Genomic DNA, 27,361 nt, shown 5'->3' on the forward strand with positions numbered 1-27,361 from the left:
TTTGTGGATTGTGGGGGGACCGCAAGGGCAAGACCTCATCACCTAAGCTTCCAACTTGCAAAAAGAAAAGTCCTAAGGAATTTCTGACCCCAAACAACAACAAAAACAAATTAAAGCTACTTCAACTGTGATTCAAGAGGGTACTAAGCAGGCAGCCAAACTTGGCAGTGCCATCCGCTGGCTCTGGAACTAGGAAGAATACAGGAATACAGGAGTTTGGAAATGTTCCTCTGTGGCTAAGGAGAGCTGAGGCCAGAAATGTATGGCATGGCAGTCCTGGACTTGGGGATTCTAAGAGCTCAAGAGGCCCTGATAGGCCACCATAGGAAGATGTAGAAGTGAAGTCTCTATTGCTCTGGAAAGCCAAAGATGTCAGGTATGACAGAGCCCTGGGATACCTGCTGAGGAGTGCTGCACACAGGGAATAGAACTAGAGAGGAGGAGTGTGGGGAGAGAAAGAGAGATCTTGTAGGCAGCAAAGCTGGACCAACAGAGCCATCTAAGTCCTCTGACTTGCAGTATGACCTGCTGGGTTTTAGGCTTGCCTTGGTCCCAGTATTTCCTCACCACTCGACCCAACTCTAGCTCTCTCCAGTCCCACAACCAAACTTTCCTACTAAGGGGGAGGAATGTGGAAGACTGTAGAATGTTGGAGAGAAAGGGGGTTGAACACTAAAGCATGGTTTAATGGGCCATCCTAGTGGGATACAGAGCTGTAACAGCAGTGCTGAGAGCAATTTGGACTCACTTTTGGAACAGTAATGTATATTCTATGCCACTGTATATTAAAGTATATAATTTGCTTTTTTTGATTTTTACAAAGATTTACAATTAAGAGATTGTCTTGCGTCTCGGGAGAGATTTTGGACTCTGTGAATTGTTGAGGCAGAACAACTTTTGAAGTTAGACTGAGTGCATTTTGCATTATGGTTTGGCCATGAGACTAAGTGGGGCAGGTTGTACAATGTGGCTTAATCGAGAGTGGCCCTCATAGCCTCATGTGTTCAAATACTTGGTCTCCAGATGGTGTCTGTTTGGGGAGGGCTAAGACGATGTTGTCTTGCTGGAGTAACTATGTCACTACTTAGTTACTACAGTAACTATGTTGGGCTTTGAGGTTTCAAAGCCATTTTAGTTTCATCTCCCTGCTTCCCCTTTGGGTCAAAGATGCGAACTTTGAGCTGATGCTCTAACCCATGCAGTCCACTATTTCCACTCTGCCTTCATGGACCCTAACCACCTGGAACCCTAAGGCACAAGTAAACTCTTTGTTCTATAAGGTGCCTTGGCCATGGTGTTTTATCACAGCAAGAGAAAAGTAACGGAGACAAACATGTTACTAAGTGTAAGAAAAGCAATGCCATAAACTTAAAAGAGTCTAACCATGTAACATTGTAGAAAATACAAAACAGCGGAGCTGGTAAAGGGGCTTAAGGTGTGTGTGAAAGAGGGGGAGGAGGGAGGGAGGGAGAGAGAGAGAGACAGAGACAGAGAAGAAGGAAAAGAAGAGGAGAAGAAGAGAAGAAGAGGAAGGAGGAGGGAGAGAGGGGAGGGGAGGAAAGGGGAGGGGAGGGGTGTACATGGACCCTAAGTGGCAATTAGTGCAGTGAATCTACTTAGCATGATGCTGTAACACCCACAGAATGTACCCTCACACTGAGTGAGCTCTTGTGTCAATGATGTACGTGGCCTCATAGAACCAAGCAGGGCCACTGTGCTTGTATGATCAGTGGATCATACAAGAAGCTAACACCAGAGAGAAAAGTAGAGCATGAAAGGCGCACATGGGAACTCTGCTGCCTGTTCAGTTATTTTGAAAAACTAAAAATGTTCTGAAAATGAGTCCATTCCACTTAAAGATGTGATGGCCAGACACAAGCCTTGCTCCTCCTTCCCTGCCAAATAAAAGAACACAAATAAAATGGCAGGCACAGGAGAGAGAACACGAATCTGGCCTAGGCACCAGGAGTGGGGCTGGCAGTCTCTGCTTGTCCATCATGAAGGACCTCAAGGAAGCCAGAGACACAGACACGCTGCCCCAGTTTTCCAATGGCCTAAAGCTGACCTTTCCCTCCTAACAGTGTGAGTGGCAACAGCCTTCACATCCTTCCTTGAGTGTGCTTCTCCCTCTCAGGCATTCTGAATCTTCCCTCTGGGATGCTTCAAGTTTTGCTAACAATTCATCTTCTCTCCAAGTGAGGCTGAGAAGCCCCAACACTCGCAAACATTCCCAAAGGAAATGAGCTGCTGGGGACATGGACTTTCCCAGTGTTCCCAAAGCCACCAGACTGTGAGGCTGGGAATCACTTGCGTTATCTGTCATCTTTCTAGCTCTGGGGCTTCTGGCGGGCTACAAGGTCTCTCAAGACGTGACATCTATAATTACCATTCACCCAGATGCTTCTTGTCACCAAGTGTGACAAACTGGTCCCCCCCTTTGCTTTCTTGGTAGAAACACATATTTGTGTTGTCTACCCCAGATTTATACATTCCTCAAGGACAACTCTAAGCGACCACCCGTGAAAGACAAAGTTGTGTTTCTCTCTCCTCCTGCTGCCTTGCATTCTTATTCACTAAAGCAAAAAGGGTCTGTTTCCCCTGACGAGGTTCCCTTGGAATTAGTTACCTGCTAGCTGACTTATCAGGAATCGAAAAGCTTTAAAATAAAGAAAACTCCTTAATGGAAATGTTCAGTCACAAATATAAATATCATTTAATAAAACCCATTGATCTACCACAGCTGGATCATAATTCGGTACGTAATATGTCTCAGCGGTGGGCCAATGAGTCTCACTTGTTTGATCTGCAGGCCAGGTACATTCAGAGGAGCAGCACACGTGCTCATGAATGGAAACAGCTGGAGGTGCCACTGGCCTCAGGGGAATTAAGATATGCCCAATTCATGCCAAAAATATTCCAGAAATACATTTACTCAGTACACTAGGCAACCAAACACTAAGCGGCACATAACGGAGGGCTGTGGTTTAGTGCACCTAGAAAGAATGAAAACACCATATATATTTCCGTTTATGGAGTGGGTTTTCTAGTCAAAATACCCTGGGTCCCACCCAACCAGGTGTTAGGAAGTCAAATGTTTGCATCAGGTGTTTTCCTACAGTGTTGGCTTAAACATATTGGTGGGAGAAAGGCAAGTGAATATATATATATATATATATATATATATATATATATATATATAGCCCATCCATAAGGGGATTTTTGTGGGGGGGACAGAAATCACAGGGTGACAATGGTGGTGCCGGTATAACATATAATAGCAACTTTGTCCTTTCTACTCTTGTGTTTCATGATGGGCATAGAGGTTCCCAACACAGGCATGTCTTTCTCCTTAAGCTCAGATTTCTCCTCTGCGGGTCCTGCATGAGGACTGGCACTGGGATGGCTGACCAATCAAGTCAGTTCCATCCCTGCTGTTTGCGTTATCACTGATACAGGCTGTGCTGGCATAAGACCAAGAACCCACCAATGAAGCCCAGGACACTGGCAGATGGAGGCAAAGGAACCCACCTTCTTCTGGAAGTGGCGAGACAGATGTCCTCAGATGTCCTAGCAGAGAGACACCAGATGCACGAAAATGCTGCCTCTGTGAGAAACTCAAGGCAGTGCAGTATTCCTGCCTGGGCTCCTCCCCTCCTCAATTAAGACTCCGGTCTTTTTATTCTATGGCCTGTGAAACAGACCACTCTCCCAGCCTCTGGACCAATCACATTTTTCTTTTGCACACTTGCCTTGAAAGCCCTGACCCACATTGATGAGCAACCACACAGCCATCATTCCAGTTGACCAAGAGACAGTTAAGTGTAGTCCCTGACAGTGTTTTGAAATCTATGGTTCTTGGTCAGCCAGCTACAGAAGACATGGCTATAAACCCTAACAGACAGAGACTGCAGGTTATGAATTGTCCTTATGAAATACCATGGCCACTAACCCCATGGGACTGCACTTTAGCAAAATTTCTGGCTGGAATGATTAACTCTGGAATTCACAGCTACAGAAATTGGATCTGGAGTCTACATTGTCTCTAGACTGGGGGACTTTTCAAATGTTTGTGGCTGACTACACTGATACAGCAAGTGAGAAAGTGGACTCTTCAGAAGAACACAGCGTGGGCTTAAAGCTCTGAGACTCGAGATATGAACTTTCTCCTTGGATTTACTTCACACAATCCACTGCTTTCATGTGGCATATAAAACTTCCCCACACTTTATAATAAACACCTGCTGTTCTGCAAATTGCAAAACCAATAACAGCTTGAGCACCCAAAGTCAGAGTTTATATTCCAATCGCTATTCCAAGTATTTTAGGGCTCACCCAAGACGCGGGGTCTCTTCTTATAAAATGAACCTGAAAACTAAAAGGCATAATTAACATATAAGCAAAACTTTGGAGTTTTCGGGGTTTCTTCTTGTTTTATCCCCTCCATTTTACTCTACATTTGCAATAGAAACTGACATTCAAAGGACCAAGAAGTTTACACCGTGATGCCACTCGGGCACAACGGACTTTCCATCTATGGCAGGACATCATTGGCAGCAGGGACTATCAAGAAACCCAAAAGCTTCTGGTGTTGTTTAAGCTGCCCTAAAAACCCGTGCATAGGCAGACTGCACAAATCTATGTAAAGTGCATGGAAGCAGCAGGCTCCAAGATGCATTAGAGAAATCCCAGAGCGTAGACCCCCCAGCTGACCTTCACACAAGTGCTACCCCACCTGCATTCACCCCCGCCTTGTCCTCACCCACTACACTCCTGGATAAATGGCCTCTGTAGGATTTACTCAAATCCATGATGGAGAATGAGCAAGGATCTCAGATGTGCCATTTTGAGATGCATTTTTCGGAACTATTTAGCAAAGGAGGAGAAAACCACTTTGGGGAGGAACGAGTTAAGGCTCGAGTCAGCATTTCTCCGGCCGACTCTGTTCACTGAGACTGTGGAAATCCACCCAGCCTTTTATCACTGTCTTGGCGGCATTTAGTTAAACGAAGAAGAGAGAGGAAAGGAAAACTTTCAGAACTGCAGACTTAAGTGTGACTTTACTGTACTAATTAGCCAGGCGTCTCCCTCCCTCCCACCCTGCTACACACAGCTGCTGCCCAGGCCGGTGAGGTCAAAGGACCAGATGTGCAAGCTTGCAACATTCCTCTCAGTATCCCCTCGAGTTTCCTTATCAGATTCAATCTGGAATCCCTTCAGAGACCAGCAAAGGCATTCTGTTTCCCCCCTTTCCTTTCATATATTGGGGGCTCCATATTATATCTAAGCCATGCTCAGGGAAAGATGCACTTAATATAGTGGCCAGCCCTGCTCTGTGCCAGGGAGTTAGCTGTCCAGCCGACCCAAACTGCTTCGCCCCACACACACACTCTCACTCCAAGCACCGGTGAAATTGTGCTACTAACTACAGTCTGCACTATCACTGTCAAGCCTCACTGCCTCTCCATAGATGTGGAAACTCCATTCACTCTGCAGAACCTCCATCTCCCAGGGACAACTCTGCCCTACCTCTCATTACTACCCCTGTCCCCACCTTAAGGTGTGCCAGTCCATAGCCAGGCAGTGAGTGCTCCTCTGATCTAGCACTGTGGGTGTCCGGTTTGTGTAGTAACTGATTCAACACGTCAGTGCCTGCCCTTGAGGAGCCAGGAAGCAGTCATCCATTCCTGGGTTTCTGAACCTGAGGTCAATGGCTAGAACATTCTAAAAGCATAATAAAACACTCTCCAGTTGAAAGGAGCACCTTGTCACAGAGCTGAACTGTGTCACCACCTATCCTTCCTGCTCTGAAAGAGAGTGGGAAGAGGGTCAGAGAAGGGACCCGGGAAGGCATTGCTGAGGACTGCAACAGCTGGGCAAATGGCATGATTTCTCTGCATCATAGTTCACGCAAAGAAAGGTGTAAAGCCATAAAGTCTCCTGCTTTTAAGGTTATCAAAGAAGAAAACAAAGAAAGAAAGAAAGAAAATGGAGATGATGGCTGAGAGAGCTCAGTGGCAGAGCACTTGCCCAGATGGGTGAGGCTCTAAGCTCCACCATCAGCATCAGAAACATGTTTTTTTTTTAAATCATGAGGTGAGATGATGCAGGTAAATCTTGGTGCTTGTGCTCTGCGTGGAGTTGCTGTCACAGCTGAGAGCTGGTGAGAAGCCCGTACAGCAAAAGCCTACCAGCAGAGGAAGAAAGGGAGTGAAACGCCCCAATAATCCTGAGCCTCCTTAGTCTGTGAGCATTTCCAAGAACTTGGGATGTGTGCAGATAAGCTCAGAGACTAGATGTGCAACTTAATGACACATCTCAGGAAGGACTTCCTGATGTTCATGTATCTTCCCCTGGCAAAGATCCATCAAGCCCCATGAAGGATATAGCCTTGTAATCTGCATGGCTCTACTCCAAAGCTCTAATACCAGGCTGCTAGTGTGCCGCAGAACTCAGTAAGCAGGTCATCTTATTTCTTAAGCCCTGCTTGCAAGTCTTATGAAAGAAGACACTGGCAAAAAGCAGGAAAAAAAAAAAACACTTAGAAACCAATAAACACCTCTGCCCACAGACTGAGTCTACCCTGCAGAGGTCCCTTGTTCCATACACTGCATAAATCCAGTGGCTTTACAGCCTCAGTTACCACCACCCACTCCAGCCAGTGCTTCTGATGGTCCCAAGCACCTCCAACTCTGGGTGGCTCAGACAGATAAAATCTTCATTGTCAAGTAGGTAATTATAACGAGCCTTCCCAGAGCTGTATTGAGCCAAGATTAACTTCTCCTACCTTTCCTACTGCTGTGGCTTTCTCTCAGTATTCATTCTCTAGCTTCAACTCGTGTCAACCAGGGGGGTTATCGTGAATGAAATGTAGTTCAAGTTCTAGGCACAATAAGCAGCACACAGACCTCTCTCCCGAGCCATCCTCTAGTTCAGAGTTTTCCACTTTGCTTCTGCTCATTCAGAGGACTTTCAGATCAGCCTTCTCAATGGACTGGGAATAGAACATGTTCCCAGATCATCCTACAGATGAGATGGATAGATAGACAGACTGGTAGGTGGATGCAATAGACAGAGATGATAGATAGATAGATAGATAGATAGATAGATAGATAGATAAGCAGATGATAGACAGAGATACAGACAGGCAGGCAGACGGACAGATCAATCGATATTGATAGACAGACAGATAGATAGATAGATAGATAGATAGATAGATAGATAGATAGAGACAGACAGACAGACAGACAGACAGACAGACAGACAGACATTTAAATACCAAGTGCTTTTCAGGTGTGGATGCAATGCTGCTGACCCTGGTCTTTCTGCCCTCTAACATATAGGCAGTGTTTCTGTGAACTAACAGAAAGAAGTAGAATTAGAGAGACAGAGAGGAAAAGAATTTTTGTTTCCAATTCTAATTTTACATATCTCCCCTTTCACCAATTAAACTTCTTCTTCTTCTTGGCAGCTCTCAGGGATCCAGGAACTGTTTTAAATCAAAATAAAATGTGGAAACAACTATTCAAAAATTTGTAAATTTAAAAAAAAAATTAGGATGAGCAGAAAAATGACCGTAAAGGTAAAGGTGCTTACTTGCCACAAAGACTGACAACCTGGGTTTGATGCCTGGAACCCACTTGGTGAGAGGGGAGAATGAATTACAGACTCTTCTCAGACCTTCACAAGAGTCTCGTGGCACACACACATCCATACACCCTGCCACACACATAACCATCAATCAATAGAAGCAAAAATTAAAGACCAGAGTCTCAGTTTTATATGAAGTCTGAAAAGACCCTGAAGAAAATAAATTTAAACCCTTATTTTTTATAATTATTCCAACAGTTGGCAGCTTCTAAAGATTAGTAATTGCAACTGTGTGCTGAATTCTACCCAGGCTTATATAAATAAAACAGATGATAAGAATCTACGTAGGAGAAATGGGAGCCATGGAGATTATCTTGGTGTTATAAAGTATTCACTTATCCGGGAACATTACCTGGCTTAGCTGTTAATATATTTCTAAATCTGATGACTTTTAAAGTGGTATTATTAGCATTTTTGTTATTTTATTAATAATGCACTAACGAGAGAGGAGACAAAAGACACAAAAATAGTGCAGAAACACAAAGTAAAGAGGCAGATATATTACATATCAATTTACCAGTAACTTTGCACACCAGTGGCCTAAATAAACAAACTAAAAGATAGAGATTGTTAGAATAGATCAAGAAATAAGAGTCATATATTTTATTGAAGGAGGAAAAAATCAGAAAGACACATATAAGCCAAAAATAAACTATGAAGAAAGAAATAATAGACTAAAACTAAAAGAAGATGGAACAATACTAATCCATAAAGAACATATGTGAGACCAAGCAAAGTTATCAGACATACCAGACATTCCCAAAAGCACAGGGGATAATCTCCTAGAACCCTCACTATGTATACACCTAATAACAGCTAAGTATGTGCGAATGTGAGCGCATTGAAAAAGAGCACAAAAATGGCCAGAGCTGTAAAAAGAAACGGCAAGTCCAATAGTATAGCTGAATAGTTCAGCATGCCTCCATCGAAAATGGAAAAGTCCAGCAGGCAGAAGATCAGTGGGGACATAGGTGAGCAGAGAAACACCAATCATCTGGACGTCGTGGGCATCCATACACAGACTACTCCAGCCACTAACAGAACAAGGCGCACTCTTCTCCGACACACAGAGCACACTCACCAAAGTACAAAAGGATCTGACCATGAAATACACATTAATCGGATTTAATAATTCACAATCAACAATATCTATTCTCAGTGCACAATGAAAATCGAATAAGCAAGTCATAATTTAAAAAAAAATAGTTTGTAACCCTGCCCCCAAATCATAGGAAATTGGATAAAGCAAGCCTACTTGCTACACACTGGTCAGATAAGAAATCTCATAGGAGAGTGAAAACACACTGTAAGTCTGTCTACCTGCAGTCAGCCTCCTTACCCACTGCTGGGCTCAGGGACTGCGTGGAACCTAACCTGAAACCCTCACTAAATACCCCCCAGAGCCACCCCTCCCCTATCCCCTCCTGCCAATCCATCAGCCCTCTGCTCACCACATCAACCTGAAACCCCATGGAGTCCAAACCTGCAATCCGAAGAGGAGTTCCAGGTGTGAACTCCCTTAAGCCAGTCTACACTCAGAAAACACATAAACTGGATTTCATGATTTAGAGACATAGAGAGAGGGGGAGTGGGGGAAGAAGGAGGAGGAAAAGGAGGAGGAGGAGAATGGGAGATGGGTAGGTAGAGACACAGGGGAGGAACAGAAAGGGTTTGGAGAAAGGGTCAGGATGAATATGACCGAAATAGATTTTATAAAAATTCTCAATGAATTAATACAAGCAATATAAAAATAAGTAATTTTGAACAAAACAAAAATATAAACAACTTGTCAAATGTGTGGGATACAGCAAAAACAGTGCTTAAAGAAAAATATATGATTTTAAATATATATTTTGGAAAATGAAGAAATATGCACCTATAATGTCATCCCCTGGGAGATGGAGGCCAAAAGATTATGAGTTCAAGGCCAGCCTGAGCTATATACCAAGGCCCTCCCTGAAAGATCACTGAGAAGAGCATTTGATTAGTGTGTGAAAAGCCTTTAGCTCAAGGAGGGGAGGGGAAAGAAAACATGAAGGGAGGGAGAAGGGAGAAAGAAGGAAGAAGATGACAGAAGGCAAGGAAGGGTAAGGCAGCTCTAAAATCAGTCACTTCCAATTCAGCCTTAGGGAAACAGAGAAGAAAAACACTTAATCCAAAGAGGGCAATGTAAAATTTAGGGCAAAAAATAAAAAAAAAAAAATAAATGAAATGGAAGACAAAAAATTAACAGAGAAAAAAAATCATCAAAACCAAAGCTTGTCCTTTGAAAAGATCAATAAAATTATAAAGCCTTTAGTCAGGCAAAGCATAAAAGAGGAATGACACAAACCATTAATATCAGCTATGGACCCAGGGACAATAAAGGAACAGTGTGCACACAGCCACCAATGCTGACGGACCAGATGGGACGGAGAAATTCTGAAGGGCAGCCCACAAGACAAAATGAGCAACATGAAGAGTTTACATCTACAGAGAAGTTGTTGGGGTTGAGGTTATTGTATTAATTCCCTCACAAAAGACAAAGCTCACATGGATTCACTGACAATTTCTACCCACCATTTAAGGAGAAATTTTATCTGTTCTCCAAGATATCCTTCAATGATGCTGAATTCCTTTGATGAGGACAGCAATAGCCAGTTCCAAAACAGAGCTAAGAAAAGATGAGAAAACTTGACCCAGGTAATTCTCATTAATATAGACACAGAAATCATGAGCAGGACATAAAAAAAAGGATCAGATAATGTCTTCCTTAGTTACTTTTCTATTGCTGTAATAAAGCACCATGACCAAGGCTACTTTATAGAAGGTGGAGTTTTAAGATCCCAGAGGGATAACAGTTCAGCGCCATCATGGCAGAGAGCATGGCAGGAGGCAGGCAAGCATGGGGTTGGAGCAGCAACTAAGAGTTCACATCTTGATCCACAAATTCAAAATGGTGCCAGTATTTGGAAACCTCAAAGCCCTCCCGTAGACTTCTGTCAGCAAGGCCACACTTAATCCTTCCTCCAAATAGCAACCATCTGGAGACCAAGTAATGAAATGCCCCAAGTCTCCAGATTCTTTTCCTTGACCACAATGAATTGAATTGACAGTTCTCAAAGACAGAAACACAGATAGCCAACAAATATGTGAGACGTGTTTAACATCCTTAAAGCAGAAATCAGAAGTGCTGCAGGTTACACCTCACCCAGGTCAAGATGACTTTGATCCAGGAAACAATATTTACTAGTGAGAATATGGGAAAAGGGGTGCCTGGTGTAACTGCTATGGAAATCAGTTCAACAGAAACTAAAAATAAAATGACTGCATGTCCTAGCTCTATTGCTCCTACATATATAACAAAAAAGATTCTAAATCAACACACCACAGCAAGACTTACATAAACTTGTTTATTACTGCACTATTAATAGTAGACAGGAAATGGAACCAGCCTAGATAGATATCCATCAGCATATGAATGATAAAGAAAATTGTGCTATATATACACAACAGAATTTTATTCAGCTGTCAAGAATGAAATTATGACATTTGAATGAAAATGGATGGAATAGAATCATTACATTGGTGAAAGAAGCCAGATTCAGAAAAAAATACTGCATGTTTTCTCTTATCTCTAATTCCCAGATTTGTGTGTGCATGTGTGTGCATGTGTGTGTGTGCATGTATATATGCATATGTGTGCATGTTTGCATTTTGTGCATCTGTGTATGTGCACATGTGTGCATGCATGTGTGTGCATGTGTGTGCATGTTTACATGTGTGTGTGTGCTCGTGTGTGCATGGTTGCATGCATGCATGTGTGCCTGTTTGCATGAGTGTGTGCAAATATGTGTGTGTGTGTGTGTGTGTGTGTGTGTGTGTGTGTGTGTGTGTAGCAGTGGGGACTATGATAGGATCTAAAGAAAGCAGAATGCTAGACACAGTTATGAAATATTTGTACCACAAAGGTAAGAGGGACTATTTGGGAGGAGAAAGGGGGAACCAGCAAGAGGAAGAGAGGAGTTATGGGAGAAGATGGGAGGGAGGGAAAATGAAAACAAAGTACTCTCTCCTGAGTATGTGTGCCACATGGAATGGTCTTACTCAGCATCATAATGAGAAATTTAATTTAAAGGGAAAAAATAAAAATGCTTAATATCATTAACCATCAAGAAAATGAGAATTAAAACAATAATCTTATGTCACTCCTGTTAGGATGACTATTATTCAAATTAAAAAAAAATAACAGGCCTGGTGATGCAAACTATTATCTCAGAACTTATGCTCAAAGAGGAGGCTCTGTGTGGGTTCAAGGTCAGCCTGTCTTAAAATACAAAAAAATAAAATAAAATAAAAGTGTGTACACACAAATACACATGCACACAAACACACACACACACCAAATACTAGTGATGGTTCAAAAAAAGCATAGCACATATATTATTAGTAAGAATATAATTTTCACAATAGATGTGAAAAAGTGTAGAGATTCCCCCAAAAAAATAAAAAAGAAAAAGAAAAGCTACAGTGTGGTTTGTGCAGCTCACCTTTCCTATTCACCTCTAGGTATATGTCCTAGAAAGCAAAATAGGCATACCAAAGAGACCTGTGCTTTCATACTTACTGAAGTACACCCACAATGTAACATATAAACTCCCCCTCAATGCCAACGAGTAGGAATCTTATCCAAAAACAAGTATACAACCATCACACAGGAAAGCCTTAGAGTTGGCAAGAAGACTCAGTGGGCAAAGACATTTGCTACCATGCTGGTAACTTAAGTTCAAGTCTGAGAACCTAGCTCTGCTAGCACACTGTGGCATGTATTTGTGTGCACGTGTATGTGCATGTGCACACACACACACACAAATAAATAAATACATATTTTTAAAATTCAAGAATGAAAGCCTCTTGTTTATAACAAAATAAATGGAACTGGAAAGTGATATTTCAACAAATATATTAGACCCAGAGCAGGAGTAAGGGAATGAGAACAAAGTGCTGACTGGGAAGAGATGGGATTAAGGGAAGGAGGATAAAGTACTGATAAGTACATGCTCCATGTATGTATAAAAAGTATGAATGTACAAAGCCAGAGTGGTATGTAAAATTAATGCTTAATTAAAATATTAAGAAAGAAAACATAATCTTAAATAGATTAAAAAATTGAATCACTGGATGGTGCACTTAAATATTTCATAATATATACAGTTTGAACCAATGTTTCTTAAGACTAGAGAAGAGAATTTCCCATGTGTTCATATGAACAAACTTCTCAAGGATCAAATAAATCTTGTCAAGAAAAAGTAAGTTTTATCTCCATCCTTTTTCTAAAATCCTTACCTTTTGGCTGTCATCACAGAAAATCCTATAAAAACACATGCAGTCAAAACCATCTTTAAGAAATGAAAGTTTGAAAGCCTACAAGAATCTACAGTGTCAAGCTGTCTTCCTAACCAGCTGTCAGAAACACCGCTGCACTTTCTGAACTCTCACTTGGGCACGTAGAGTTTAAATGTCTAAGTGTGTGTGGAGGACAACGTCACAACTCACCATTGGAGTTTTGCTTTGTTTCATTTAAACTTAGTGCACAGATGACGGACAACGACATCTTCATGAGCCTAGGCAGGAAAGAAATCTCAACACAAGAGAGTAGGATTTCTCAAACATAAGCAGCCTTACTACTCAGTCGTGTGCTGCCCAAGACTGGTTTTGTTCTGCATCAGGAACAATTAACTCCTGTCTCTAAATTATTAGCTCTACCACATATACAAACGTGGTCCAAAGAAAAGACTGGGGCAATTCTTTCCAATATGTTGCCATTTGCTGTGATAGAGAGCAAGTCGAATTTCATCTGCCTCATAAACACACTGTCCTGTGTCTGTGGTGGCTCACACACCCATGCCTTGCCTGGTCACATGATTTCCCTCATATATATAGGGGCAGTCTCTGCTGCCCTTCACTTACTCATTTCTAAGATTTGAGCTCTTTCTTATTTTCTTCTTTCTTTTAAATGTATGCATACGCCTGTGAGTATATGAGTGTATGTATTACACAGCTACATGCCGATGCCCTCAGAGGCCAGAGGGGGGCATCAGGTCTCTTGGGGATGGAGTTACACATGGTTGTGAGTCACCTGATTTGGGCGCTGGGAACTGAACTCTGGTCTTCTACCAGAGCAGCAAACTTTTTTTTTTTCATAATAAAACAGTAGGCGTAGAGCAGCAAACATGTCTAATCACTGAGCCAACTCTCAAGCCCTGAAGTTATAACTCTCGACTTAAAATAAATGCACAGGTTTGGTTTTGCTTTTGTTTTGTTGTTTCCGTTTTGGGGATTTTTTGTTTGTTTGTTTCCTTGTGTTTGTTGTTGTCTTTTTCATCTAGAAATTTCTATAAAATAGGGAAATGGGCTCTATTGTAGTGCTTTTACATAATATAGAAGTTAAAAATAATGACACCAGGGGAGTAACTGCAGTCACACATCAGCATGGGTCATTGCCTGGCTCCTAACTCAGATGATCATAAACAGTGACAAGCCACCCCTCTCTTCTGATCTGATACTATCTGCCTAATGGAAATAGGGAAAAAAAAAAGAAAGAAAAAGCTGATCACTGTGTCCTTCTAGGTGTGGCCTATTCAGTGATAGCTCTGTGACATGATTTCATATTCCTCTTCTCAGAAAACATTTCATGATAAAGTCTAAATGTCATGTGGCATCAAGTTAGTGGAATCCCAGTATTGATTGTCACATAAATACCACTCCCAGCATGGCTTGAGTTTGCTAGGCAGTCCAAGGATACTTGGGATCTTAAAGGGCCAGCACCCCTGTAGCTTTGTCCTATTCAGCACTAGGCTTCCACAATCGTTTGCTCTGGTCTAATGACTATACTATAGCATCAGAGGAAACTGAGTTAACTGATTCATTCACAGGGTTGCAAGCAAATCCAACACCCCTTAAAGCAGGAAAGGTTCGTCATACGACAATATACTTTTATGCAGATTTGGATTTGTGCCTCTTGAGTGTCCTGATTACCCAGATGAAGAGCAGACAGGAGGTAACGATAGCCAGCAGGGCAGGAGTTAGACGAGTCACCAAGAACATGAGAGCACATACCATATTGCTTATAGGAAAATAAAACATTATCTTTATTTCTACCTTTAGAGCAAAGTAGTCTACATTGAAACACCTGAAAACATAAAGGTTTCCAAACAGATCCCTGAATATGATGATGTTTTGCAAGTGAAATATGATAAGGAAGACACAGCTGATGGGGGAAGCTGAAAAACAAGAGAACGTGCTTTGACTTTTTAACTACAGGATAATGTAAGACAGAGCTCGGCCAAGAAGTGTTCACATCACTCTAATGGTGGAAAATGTATTTGTCTAATGCCAAAAACTTACCTTGACTCTTATTGACACAGATAGGTCTTAAGTTTATTGCTCACCGCAGGGGAAACTGGAAAGTAATGGATGTGCTTAGCTTCATTCAATCAGTGGGGGTGAGTGTGCATTAGTGAGTGTGCATTAGTGAGCTTGCACTTGTGTTACACTGCCACGTCCCTCAGGAAGAGCAAGACACAGTGGCACACAAATGCATGAAAATAGAGCCGCAACAGAGATGTAAGGGAAAGAAAGAAAGGAGTGTATAGAAAATAATCTCCAATCAGAAGCCAATTTGAACAGCAACAATGACACATATTTAGGAAAGCGTCCTCAGCACGGAGAGGCACAGTGATAAATCAGCATTGTTAGAATCTACACAAAATTTAGTGACTTAAACATTATCAAAACTCAGCAGTGTGCATATAATAGAATGGGCACAGGTATTTACAGTATCTGAGCCCCCCCCCAAAAAAAGAAATAAGTACAAGTACAGAAAACCCCAAAGAAACCAAAGGAAATACAGACAGGATATGAACAGAAATCAGATAGAAAGGAAAACTAAATGGCTGAGCAGTTTCTGAATGTTATTACAAAGTTTATCATTAGAGAACACAATGTAAGATAAGAATATACTAAATGCCAAGTAGATTAGGGCAAATGAGAATGCTAAGTTATTGACAGACATGCAACAATATGAGGTCATTCATGGACTATGGGTAGGACATTAAGGCTTAGTCGAATTGAGAATGAAAATGTCCCATGGTGGGGGATGCAGCTCAGTTGATAGAGTGTTGTTTAACATGCATAAGGCCCTGGGATCAGATCCCCATTAATGTATAAGCCATGCACGGTGGCACATGCCTGTAATCACAACACTAGGGAAGATGGAGACATGAAAATGAGTTCCAAAGTCATTTTCAACTACATAGCAAGTTCAAGCCAGCCCCCCACCCCAAGATCCCATCTCAAGATAAAATAATCCAGCTAACCAATCATGCCTTATGATGGAGAAATTCCATATTGTGCTGTACATCCATGCAAAATCAACACTCAGAGAAGTTTTCCAGGAAATCTATTAGGGACAGTTGTCAAAGAAGTGGGGCAGGGGAGGGCGGGGGCATGGAGGCTATTGAAGACACTGTGGATATTTGTCCCTAAAACAACGGCAAATAAAATTGTACCAATACTCACTCAGAGTTTTGTGCAACAATCAGAAGCAAGAGATCATATGTGTAAAAACACAATACTGAAGAAAACAGCAATGTGGGGATAGGTTGATATTGGAAAGCCATTTGCACGCCTTGAGCACACATCCTTGCACTCTCCGTTGTGATATTCTGCCAGAGGTTACACCAGAAAGAAAGAGGACGAGAACAACACGGACTTGAAGAGTTGAACAAACACTCAGCAAGAGCATCGTGGGCAGAAGCCACATGAGTAAGTATTCTGGCACCTTGCACTGTTACAAAAGGCTCACTCTGCCTCTGAGCGCTTCCTCTCCACAAAGGCACAGCAAGGGCTCAGCTGGAGAACAACAAGGACAAATTCTGAGAGTCAGTCTACTGAACACATTTAGTTGGTGACCCTCAAAACTGGTGGGGTTTGCAAATATGAGGGAGGTCTGAAAAGGAGTCACAGTGTAAAGAGCAATTACCCTTGAATAAGTGTGTCACTTGGATACTATCACTTGAATACTGTCACTTGAATACTGTCACTTGAATACTAGGTGAAGCCTGGGTGGACTCCTAGGGCAGGAAAGGGAAAAGAAAGAGGAGGGTAAAGAGATCTGAATATAGTCCAAACTTGCCACTTAATAATGTATGTTATATACACGGAATCCATCAATGTTGCTCCATTGAATGACAAATTTACTATAGTATTGGAAGATGCTAACAGGAGAAGAAACTGGGTCAAGTATAAACAGAAATAGTCTAGTATTGGTTTGCAATGTTTCTCTAAATCTAAAACTATTCCAAAAAAATACATAAAAATATCCATGCCCACAAAACTATACACATTTTAAAGAACATAAATAAAAGGCATATCAGATATTTGTAAAATGATTCTAGGGATACATTTGAGCTGGTAACGTGCTTTCACACCATGGAGGCTAACACCACACAAACTGAGTTTAGTTGCACTATCCTGGGAATGGACAATGGAGGGTCCAAAGCTCAAGGTCAATTTTGTTCCACAGTAAGTTTGAGGCTAATCTCAGCTACATTAATACTTGTATCAGAAAAGAAGGGAGGAAGGGAGGGAGAGAAGGAGAGGAGAGAGGAGAGAGGAGAGAGGAGAGAGGGAGAGGAGAGAGGGAGAGGGGGAGAGAGAGAGATGGAGGAGGGAGTAGGATGGAAGGGAGAAAAGAGAAAAAAGGATGGAAGGAAGGAAGAAAAGAAGGGAAGGGAAAAGACTAGGTTGAGCCGGGAGCCTTCCAGCCTGGAAAGGGTAGTGGCGGGGTCACAGAGTAAGACTCTGGTGTGGCTTTAAAGTCTGAGGGTCTCCTGACATTTTAGCTCTCTAACTGTACTGAAACGCTGACGATGACTTCTAAAAAGCCCTAAAACCTTCCTTGCTCTTTCTGAGGGTAAAATGCTGTTGGCTTAGGTGACTGACACCTGTAGCCTAACAGCAGAAGAGTAAGTAATGTGGCCTTTGTTCTGTCTCAGCTGGAACTACTCAACTCTAACCTTCAGCCTGCTAGACAGAAGTTGAAGGAAGAAGGGACACTTCAAAAAGTGATTATAGCACTTACTACTAAGTTGTAAAAAGTTTCCTACGAAAGCTAACTAAGGGGAAAGGCAGAAAGATCCTAAGTGGGAAAGGGAAAATTATTCTAAGTGGAGAAAGGGGAAAAAATTTCTCTTCTCTAAGTGGGGAAAGGCAAAAAATTCTTCTTTCTCTTACTCTCATCTTTTTGTCCTTCAGTAGTTATACATCTTTCAGAATACACAATCACGTGTTAAAGAGTTGATCACAAGATCACAAAAAAAATCAAATCATAAATTGAAATAGAAGTTTACAACAGTGAGTGTGTACATGCATATCCATTAGGAGTAATTATCTGGCTAAACAGCCATCACCTGTCTCAGCTCCGCAGGTTCCCTGAAGGTTTAAGACCATAACTAAGTTATTAGTGAAGTTTTTTATAAATAAACCCAGTCAATATTTTATCTTCTGTCCTAGCACCAATAATAAATCATTAGTTCCATTTTTATGACCTTTGGTTAATTATTTTTACAGTCTCTTGGAATGCACTCTGAGTAGAAGAAAGTCTGGTTACTAAGAGCAACTAACTGGTGACACATGGGAGACTGACAGAGTTCTCATTGCAGTTTTGACTATCAGAAAAGGACCTAATAGCAGTCCCACTATAAAAGAGCTTAATAATCACTTATATAGTTTTAGGAATTCTTATAGGGTCATCATTAAGACTTAAGAAGTCATCTATTGTCTATATAACACCACTACAAGATAGTACATCTTCATAGATCTGCTCCAAAGGGGTGAGCTATTACCTAGTGATTGTTGTATATGTTTAATTATTAGGAAAAACATATTAATAGCAGAAATCTTTCCTAAAATGAATTCTCTTAGGCCTCTCCTCATAAAAGCAAATCTGTTGCCGATTAATCCAAAGCAGACTATCTCAGGAAGATCACCAGCTAGTTATTAGCTTGTCCTACTATGGCTCCTGACAAGGTAGAAGATATGAGAGCATATGTTTAAATTCCTATAACCTACATAAAAGGCCAGATGTGGCAGATCATTTCTATAAGCCTATTCCTATGGTGATATGGGAGAGGGAATAGTAAAATCCTGGAAGCTCACCAGTCAGATGGCCTTGCATTTACAGCATAGGACCGGAGATCAACTGAAAAGAATAGAGGGTGACCAATAGCAGAGGATGTGCTTGGTCCTACATACAGGCTCACCTTGCTATGGATGAAAACACACACACACAGAGGCACACGCACATAGATGCACATTTCTCTACCTTGATGCTGGTTATTGTTCTTGCTTCTCTACCTTAGTACCTACCACCAGACTAAAGTGCAAAAGTATTAGCAACATATTGTCAATATAAATACAACACATGGCTGAAACCACAGCTGTGCCCAAATTTCACCACACAGTGGGAGAAAATAATCTGGTTGTTTGTGGAGAGCCGTGCAGGGAGCAATCACTGTGGAGAGCCGTGCGTGCCGCGAGCAATCGCCATTATAAGGTGGCACTGGCCTCGCTGTGCCTAACTAGTAAACAAGCCTTGTACGCAGGTACGAGAGTGAACTCACTCCTAGTCACTGCCCATTCTCAGGGCATAGTAATGGGGTGATGGGCGAGCAACGAATCAGGAGCTGTCACGCCACATCAGGTGCTGAAACGTCACGCTGCGGGCTATATAAGCAATGCCATTTTCTGGGTTCGGGTCTTCCTGAGAAGTAAGCAATAAAGCTTTGCCACAGAAGATTCCGTTTGTCCTGAGTGTGTTCTGGCCGGCGGGGACAAAAGCTCGGGATAGTTGTTATCTCTCTTTCCGTCTGTGACCATTATACTCAGGTTGTCTGGGAAGGTAGTCACGAGGTTGGCTTGGCTCTGTGCTGCAATTTTGTCCTAAAGTTTCTGTCTTTGAAACTTTTTCCAGTGGAATGCATTTTATGTGGTACTATGGGCCAATAGGAAAGTATGCAATTTGGATATATATATATATATATATATATATATATATATATATAGTTCCAGGCCTATGAGATGGCACAGTGAGTAAAGTGACTGGGTCACTTCTCTGGCTCTACCCTCTGCAGCACACACAGCTCATCTCCTAGGTTGAAGCCAACTCTACCCCATGGCTGCTGCTATTCTTGGTAGTCATCCCATGAAACTAGAAACTCTAAAATGCTGGGCTTCTGTTGAAACTGGGCTGCACTCTCACCAACAGCCTCTCCTGGGCTCTCTCAAGGAACTGCTCTCTATGACCCCTCCATGCCTTCAAAACCAAGTTCTGCTGCCAGCAGGAGCAACAACCTCAGGCACCTTAGAACACAGCTTCTGTGTGCTGACTCTGCGGAAACACTTCCCAGAGGATTTCACCTCAACAATGCAGGCCTCTTACTTCTCACTACTCACTTCTCAGTTCTAGCTGCCCCGCATCAATTGTCCCAGAAAAGCAATGTTTTTACTTCAGTGATTCCGGTCTCTTGTTAATCATGACTGATTTTCAGTCCCAGCTAACCAGAACCACAGATTCTCAAATCGAAATGTGCAATGGCCTGATAGTTTTTAGTGCCTCTCAAACCTCCTTTTGGGACTTCTCAAGCCAGACCTCCATTGTCTGCATTTCTCACGGTGCCCTCATCTTCCAAACTACAGTGTAAGAGCTAACCGAGCTTTGAACACTCAGTGATTTTTCTAGCTCAAAGTTCCAAAGTCCTTCCACAATCATAGAAGAAAACAAACAAACAAAAAAACCAAAAAACATTCTACCTGTCAAGGAATATCCCACTTGCATTACCAATTTGTCCTAGTCAAAGTCACTATTGCTGTAATGAAGTATCAAAAACAAAAGCAACTTGGAGGGAAAAAAAAGTGGGGGGTGGGGGGAGTACTTGGCTTATACTTGAAAATCATTGTTCAGCATGGAAGTGAGTCAGTGCAGGAACCTGGAGGCAGGAGCTGATGCAGAAGCCATGGAAGGGTGTTGCTTACTGGTTTGTTTCTCTATGGCTTGCTCAGCCTGCTTTCTTATAGATCCCAGCATCACCAGACCAGGGATGTCCCCACCCACAATGACCTGGGGACTCCCCTATCAACCACTAATTAGTAAATTGCTCTACTCTACAGGCTTGCCTACAGCCCCATCTTACAGAGACATTTCCTTAATTAAGGTTTCTTCCTCTCAGATGACTTTAGCTTGTGTCATGTTGACACAAAACTATCCAGAACAAATATTCAAAGCAGAGGAGAGAATCCTAGTCCATTTTTCCCCTTTGTTAGTAAAATCTGAAATCTTGCAAAAGCATGGAAGGGCTTTTCCCAGCTGGTATAACTGGTTTAAAAACTGTCCTGGTAGCGACCAAGGCAAGCTACAGGGGTTGAGCAGAGGAGCCCCTACCAATAACTTTCTGTCCAAGGGCATTTGTGCCCTTGCAAATGAGGGAAGTAAATTTATACTGTGAAGCAATTCAAAGGCAGAAAAAATGTTACTCTGAATTAAATCATTTTAGTAAAAGCCTAAAGAAGCTAATTCTCAAATCTTAGAGAACAGGGAAGCACACGGTTTGCAATACCTCAGAACGCTGGAAGAAAGTGAGGCGAGGCACATGCTATAGATCAATACTGGGCCCACTGCTCAGGTCAAGAGACTATGGGATTTCCTCTTTGACTAATACAGAGGAATTAAAGACACGCACACACACACACACACACACACACACACACACACACACGCGCGCGCGCAGGTCCAGAATGAATATATCCTTTGGTGAATTCCAAGAAAAGGACAATGGAAGAAAAATCATCATTGAACATTGCCAATCTGTACAGGTAGGATCTGAGAGCCAAGTAGCACACATATCACTAAATGGGTTCTGGGAGCTAAAGCCTGTTTGTCTTTTGCCAGGGTTTCATTCAGGATACCAAGGAGTTACAGAACAATTCAAGAAATATTTCTCTACAAATTTTGGTATAACCATGAGTGTTTCCTACATGGCTTGGGAAACAAGGGGATGCAGAAAAAAACAGATGCATCGTGGGATCATATTGTATTTATGTGATACAATTGAATCAAGGAGGGGTGGGTTTCTTGTACACCGCTGAGTAAGGGGACAGGTTCTTAGTATACAGATGACCAAGGAGGCAGGCAGGTTTAGCTAATCTTCGTAGGAAGTCTTTTTAGGGAAGCAGTCTCAGGCTGCTGTCACCCAGGAGGAGAAAGCTGTGGTTGATCTTTTCTATATACACTGTTCATCATTCCTATTCGAACCAGAGGAAGGTTGTTCTACTCCCATTGGTCTGGGCCATTGGGATGCTTGACACTGCCATGCCTATGTCAAATAATACAAATTCACTCTGGAATTCATCTGCTCTCTACAACCACGTAATGGACATCCATGTCACAACAAAAATAAAGGTAGAATAGTTTTCATTTGTAATATACATTATATATGTAATATGTATTGGCCATTCATACATACACACATACACACACAGACATATGCATAAAATATTTCAAAGAAAACTGGGTGCATCTGGGGAACTAAGAAGAATAGAGAGGAGAATTTTTACATTATACACTATTTTATATTTACTGATTTTTGAATTATGTAAATTCAGTGTTTCAAAAAATGAATAAAACATTAATATAAAAGGAATGCTTTATATTCACAACTCATCAATTTTCTCAAAATACCCAAGTCGTATTAAAAATACTTGATTATAATATAAAAGGAAAAAGAACTGAGTGATATAGACACAAATCAAGATACAGGGAAAGAGAACGGTAGTGTTTACATCACCAGCAAACACAGTAAATATGCTTCCAGCGAGGATTCGAGTCCAGTTTCTGCCTGCAGCAACACATATGGTGTCAAAGCAAGTGAGAAACATCCCCTTTCGCTGCACAGACAGACCACAAGCATCTGTCTTAGGCAGGGCTGGTATCACTGCGATAAAACACCAGGACCAAAAATGACTTGGGGAAGAAAAGGCTTATTTAGTTTACACTTCCACATTGTTGTTGATCACTGAAGGAAGAAGTCAAGACAGGACAGAACCCTGGAGACAGGAGCTGACACAGAGGATGCGGTAGCATGCTGTTCACTGGCTTGCTCCCCCTGGTTTGCTCTGCCTGCTGTTTTTACAGAACTCAGGAGCACCTACCCAGAGGTAGACCCACCCACAAAGAGCTGGGCCAACCTCCATTAATCACTGATAAGGAAAATGCTCTATAGCCTTGCCTACAGCCTCCCAGATGATGCTAGCTTGCCTCCAGTTGACAATAAACTAGCCAGAACAACATCTTGGTCCTGTGTCTAACCCAGTGACTCTGCTGATCCTGCCATCTATTCACCTTCCCCAGCCTGGGTCACATTGAAAACAGCCTTACAAGTGAGTAAGCTTATATCTCTGTGTGCCTACATTCAAAACTCAGATAGATTACAAGTAAATGACTGAAAGATTGGGAAAGAGAAAGGACAGACTAAAGCCAAACCCAGTTAACTGCAATAAATAATAAAACTCGGAGCAGAAATTAATAAATTAGAAACAAACAAAATAATGCAAAGAATCAATAGATCTAAGAATTGGTTCTTTGAGAAGTTAAAGAGGGCTGGCAGACACACAACCTACCTAAACTGAGAGAAAGAAAGAGGAATATATTTTAAATGTATTCTGTTAAGCTGGAAAACCTAAAAGGAATGAATAAATTTCTATATTCAGCCAGACCATCAAAATTAAATCAAGAAGTCATCAACCTAAACAGGTCCATAGTAAATGAGGAGATTAAATAGTAATAAAAAAAAAGCCTTCTAGTGTAAAAAAAAAAAAAAAAAGTCCAAGGCTAGATGGATTCACAGCAGAATTCTACCAGACTTTCCAATATCTACAACCAACCCTTCTTAAACTATTCAGAGGTAGGGGGCAGGAAGGAAGAAGGGAGGGAGGGGGGAGGGAGGGAGGGAGGGAAGGAAGGAAGAAAGAAGAAATAGAAATAAAAGAAAGAAAGAAACAAAGAAAGGAAGGAGTACTCTCTAACTCTTACAAAGTCCATGTAACTCAAATACCCAAACCAGGCAAAGGCACAATGAAAATGAAAAATCATAAACCAATATCCCCGATGAACACCAACTCAAAAGTGCTAGAAAAAGAATACTTGCAGAAAGAATACAGACATAAATAAAAACAAGGTTATCCACCATGACCCAAGTTGTTTATCTCTAGAATGCAGATATTCTTCAAACACACACTAGTAAATAATTGTAATAAACCACACAAGTGGACTGAATTACACACAGACCATTTTTAACACTGGTTCCAAATCTCTCCAGTATCTAACACTAGTGCTACCTACCAGTCACATAGAAATAGACAGTGATGTTCACTAATGTGCCCATAGGAAAGCAGGGCCATTTTACCAGCCCAGAGGGAGCATCTCTCGTCACAGCAAGTGTTCTCAATGAACTGAGTGAGATTTCTATCTCATTGAGAAGCCCACTCCACAATTCATTTCAGCAGAGGTTGTATGTGGGACTGAAGGCAGATCGATAGAACACCAGTTTTCAAATAGTCCCTAGTGGTTTGAGGCACATTACTGTGTAGGTGTCCCAAACAAAGGAACAAGCAAGAGAGAGAAGACATGGAGGGATCCCAGGCCCTGTCTCTGCCTTTGGCCTTTGCCTTGGCCCCTCTGCAGCCAGAATATGCAGGCTGTATCTGACAGAAGGAAGGCAAGGGACAGACAAGCAAAAAGCATCACTCAGCATCCACCCACATTCAGTGGGAATGCACTTAACGGATGCCGGGCCAAGTGTGACACTGTTGATGGGCATCTATTGACTGCTGTATTCTTCCTGACTCATGTATGCTACGTTCAATTAACACGTACTGTAAACAATTAGAACACACCACAGCAAGAGTCCAGTACATCAATAAAAGAACCTGAGATCAAAATAACTATACCTTTAGTCAAGCAGCTAAGAGGTTCTGTTGTTTTCCTGTTAGTTTATTTTATAGCTTTGTTGTCTTAAACACTCTGACATTAGCTTTCTGGTTCTGCTAACAGTACAGTACCAAGCAGCATCTCCAGCACGCTTAGGAAAGAGACCCATCCACCTCACAAATGCTAAGAATGCCTATAATTAAATAAGATATATATTGAATTATTTCTATCCTCATACATCATGAACAATGGTTAAAAATGTAAGGAAAAAGGCTTTAATATAAAGAGTGTGCAATTTCAGAGCAGGAAAAACTCCCCTGATCTTCAGTGGTACCTCATAGTAACAGTGCTTCCATGCTTGTGAACAATGGCTGCAGAGATCAGAGAGGTCGTTATTCCAAAATGATGAATTTATGCCCGATAAGCAAATTCACTTTTTGCAGCTTCCAGTACTCACTTTCCTCTGGACAAATTACTTACACACAAATCAAAAGTGTGTGGGGTGGAGGGAGGGTCCAGAAAGGTACAAAAAGCAACATTTAAATTTGCCACAGGTCGATACTCTGTTGAATCTATGCAAATGAGGCAAGGTAGGTGTTAGGAGTGAGGTAGGTGTAAGAGATTGTTGAAAAGATAACAGGAGGACTTGCATAGGCTCTCTGTAAATATCACACCGGTTTCCACAGAGGATTGGAGTAACCGCTGGGGTATCAGGAACCAGTCCCCTGTGGAATGGCAGGGGTGGGCAACACTCCTAACTCTTTTCCACGGATGTTGATTTCACAGATGTTCAAAGAGCATGCTCACTCACCATCATCAAAGCACTGAAGCGAGGGAGTTCACACGGCAAGAAAAGATTCCTGCATGCTTGACACACTCAGCTTCCAAAGCATTTCCACAGCACTATTAAAGGTTGCATTCAGTTTATCGCAAAACCCCGTGGTGAAGGCGGGGTTAGGAGTGTGTTGTCATTATTATTTCCGGAGTCTATAGTGGAAGCTGGGGCTCAGGGGAGTTCAGTGAGGGACAGTGACAACTGGCACTTATTAGACTCAAATCAGATGAAAATCAAACATTGCTGGCTAAGCCTTGTAACCCAAGCTGCTTTATACGTCACTACACCTGAAAACCCCTATCCCAGAGCTCTGCATTCTTTAGAAATTAGAATACACAATGCAGCACTCAGTGTCTTGGGATCCCAGTTCTCTGTGCTCCCCTCTTGGCTCCGCAGTCCTCCCTGGGACATAAGATAATCCCTCTTCATTCATCCTCTGCTGCTGATACAGGATCAAAGAGCATCTCTCAGTCCTCCCATGCAAAAGATCACAATGCCCTTCTGGAATATTTGGGGTTTAAAACTTGCTTGTGATTGCAGGAGACTCCTACACTCTGATGAACATTTAGGGCACTGATCACTGTAAAAGGATAGCTGAAGAGGAAGTGCCTTAACTCCTGCTGGGACCCAAGTTTCCCTGTGTGACTAGGAAGGAAGGGCCTTTGAGCCTGTCTTCACTTCTGGGTCTGACTGACACCCCCTCACAGAGAGAGCAAATTGTGATATGTATCCCTCACAGAGATAGCCAGGGAGAGAAGCCCACAGGGTTCCTGTGGTGGGAAGAACACATTAAAAATATTAATAAACATGGATAAATAAATAAATTTTATTTACCCAGGGCCACAGAATAAATTCCCCAACCTTTACTCCCTAGTTCCAATAAACACAGTCCAGACCTGACTCACACTCTTCAGGCTTATGATGTACGGTTCTGAAAACTCCCCAAGTCCCAGGAGCAAGGATCCTCAAGTGCCATAGCAGGACTGTGGTTGAGTGAGCAGGGCTCTCCTTACCTCATAATGGGCCACCCGCTGGGACTCGGATATCAGCTGTGCGCTGCACACCTTGCAGTAGCTGTCTGTAAATAAATCCTGATCGATATCGGAGGACTTCATCAGGCTAAAGGAAAGTCAACAGAAAAAAAAAGAAGAAGAAGAAAGGGAGTCAGTTACTCTGATGATAATGAGGAACACTAAATGTGTGAAAAGCCAGGGTCCCAGTAGCTGGTGTGCTGATCAACAAAACAGATCTGTCCAACCCCCAATGTTACCATACCAACTAATCTCAATAATGAGGCGTTGATCATTTGCCTATGAAAATCCAACGGAGGTGCTAGAGCCTTAAAAGATAGACTCCATCTTTAATGTTTCTGCTTAAACAAACCAGATTTGTAGGTAGTGTTTTTCTGTGACAAAATAATTAACACGTGTGATATAGATGAACAAAGCTTCACAAAGTACCCAATTCATGCAACAATAGGAAATAAGTCAAAAGCATTTTGATACATCCTCACCATAGAGATAAGATGTGGGCTACAAATCTAAATTCAGAAGTGTGCAGACATGTATGCTCATAGAAGAGAACTTGTTTTTAAATATGTGTCATATACTTCCAGAAATGATAGGTCACTGTTTTGTAATAACTTTGTTTTAAAATGTTTCTATAATGGACATATTTTTTTTTTATCGAGTAACAATTTGTTGCAGAAGCTTTCTCTGCAGCATAAAATGTGGTTTGAATTCAGTGGCTACACTTTAAAGCAATCACAGCTTGGAACCCAAGGAGATCTTCCCATGCATACTGCCTTCTATGTTTAGGGATTTCAAAGTCCATTAAACCATCTTAACCACCTCAAA

At 41.9% G+C, this 27,361-nt stretch overlaps 1 protein-coding gene across 2 annotated transcripts in view; it reads right to left on the reverse strand.

The window, feature by feature from the left end:
* The window catches only part of Zmat4 (zinc finger matrin-type 4), a 393,512-nt gene that overhangs the window by 289,134 nt on the left and 77,017 nt on the right, over nt 1-27,361 (reverse strand). For both annotated transcript variants that reach the window (XM_021170888.3, XM_029480293.2), the window contains exon 2: nt 26,519-26,624. In XM_021170888.3, the coding sequence (XP_021026547.1) occupies nt 26,519-26,620 (102 nt within the window). In that variant the 5' untranslated portion in view covers nt 26,621-26,624. The remainder of the gene's footprint in view (nt 1-26,518; nt 26,625-27,361) is intronic.

Source organism: Mus caroli, unplaced genomic scaffold (assembly GCF_978045245.1).
Source record: "Mus caroli unplaced genomic scaffold, Mus_caroli_1 scaffold_10, whole genome shotgun sequence".
NCBI lineage: Eukaryota > Metazoa > Chordata > Mammalia > Rodentia > Muridae > Mus > Mus caroli.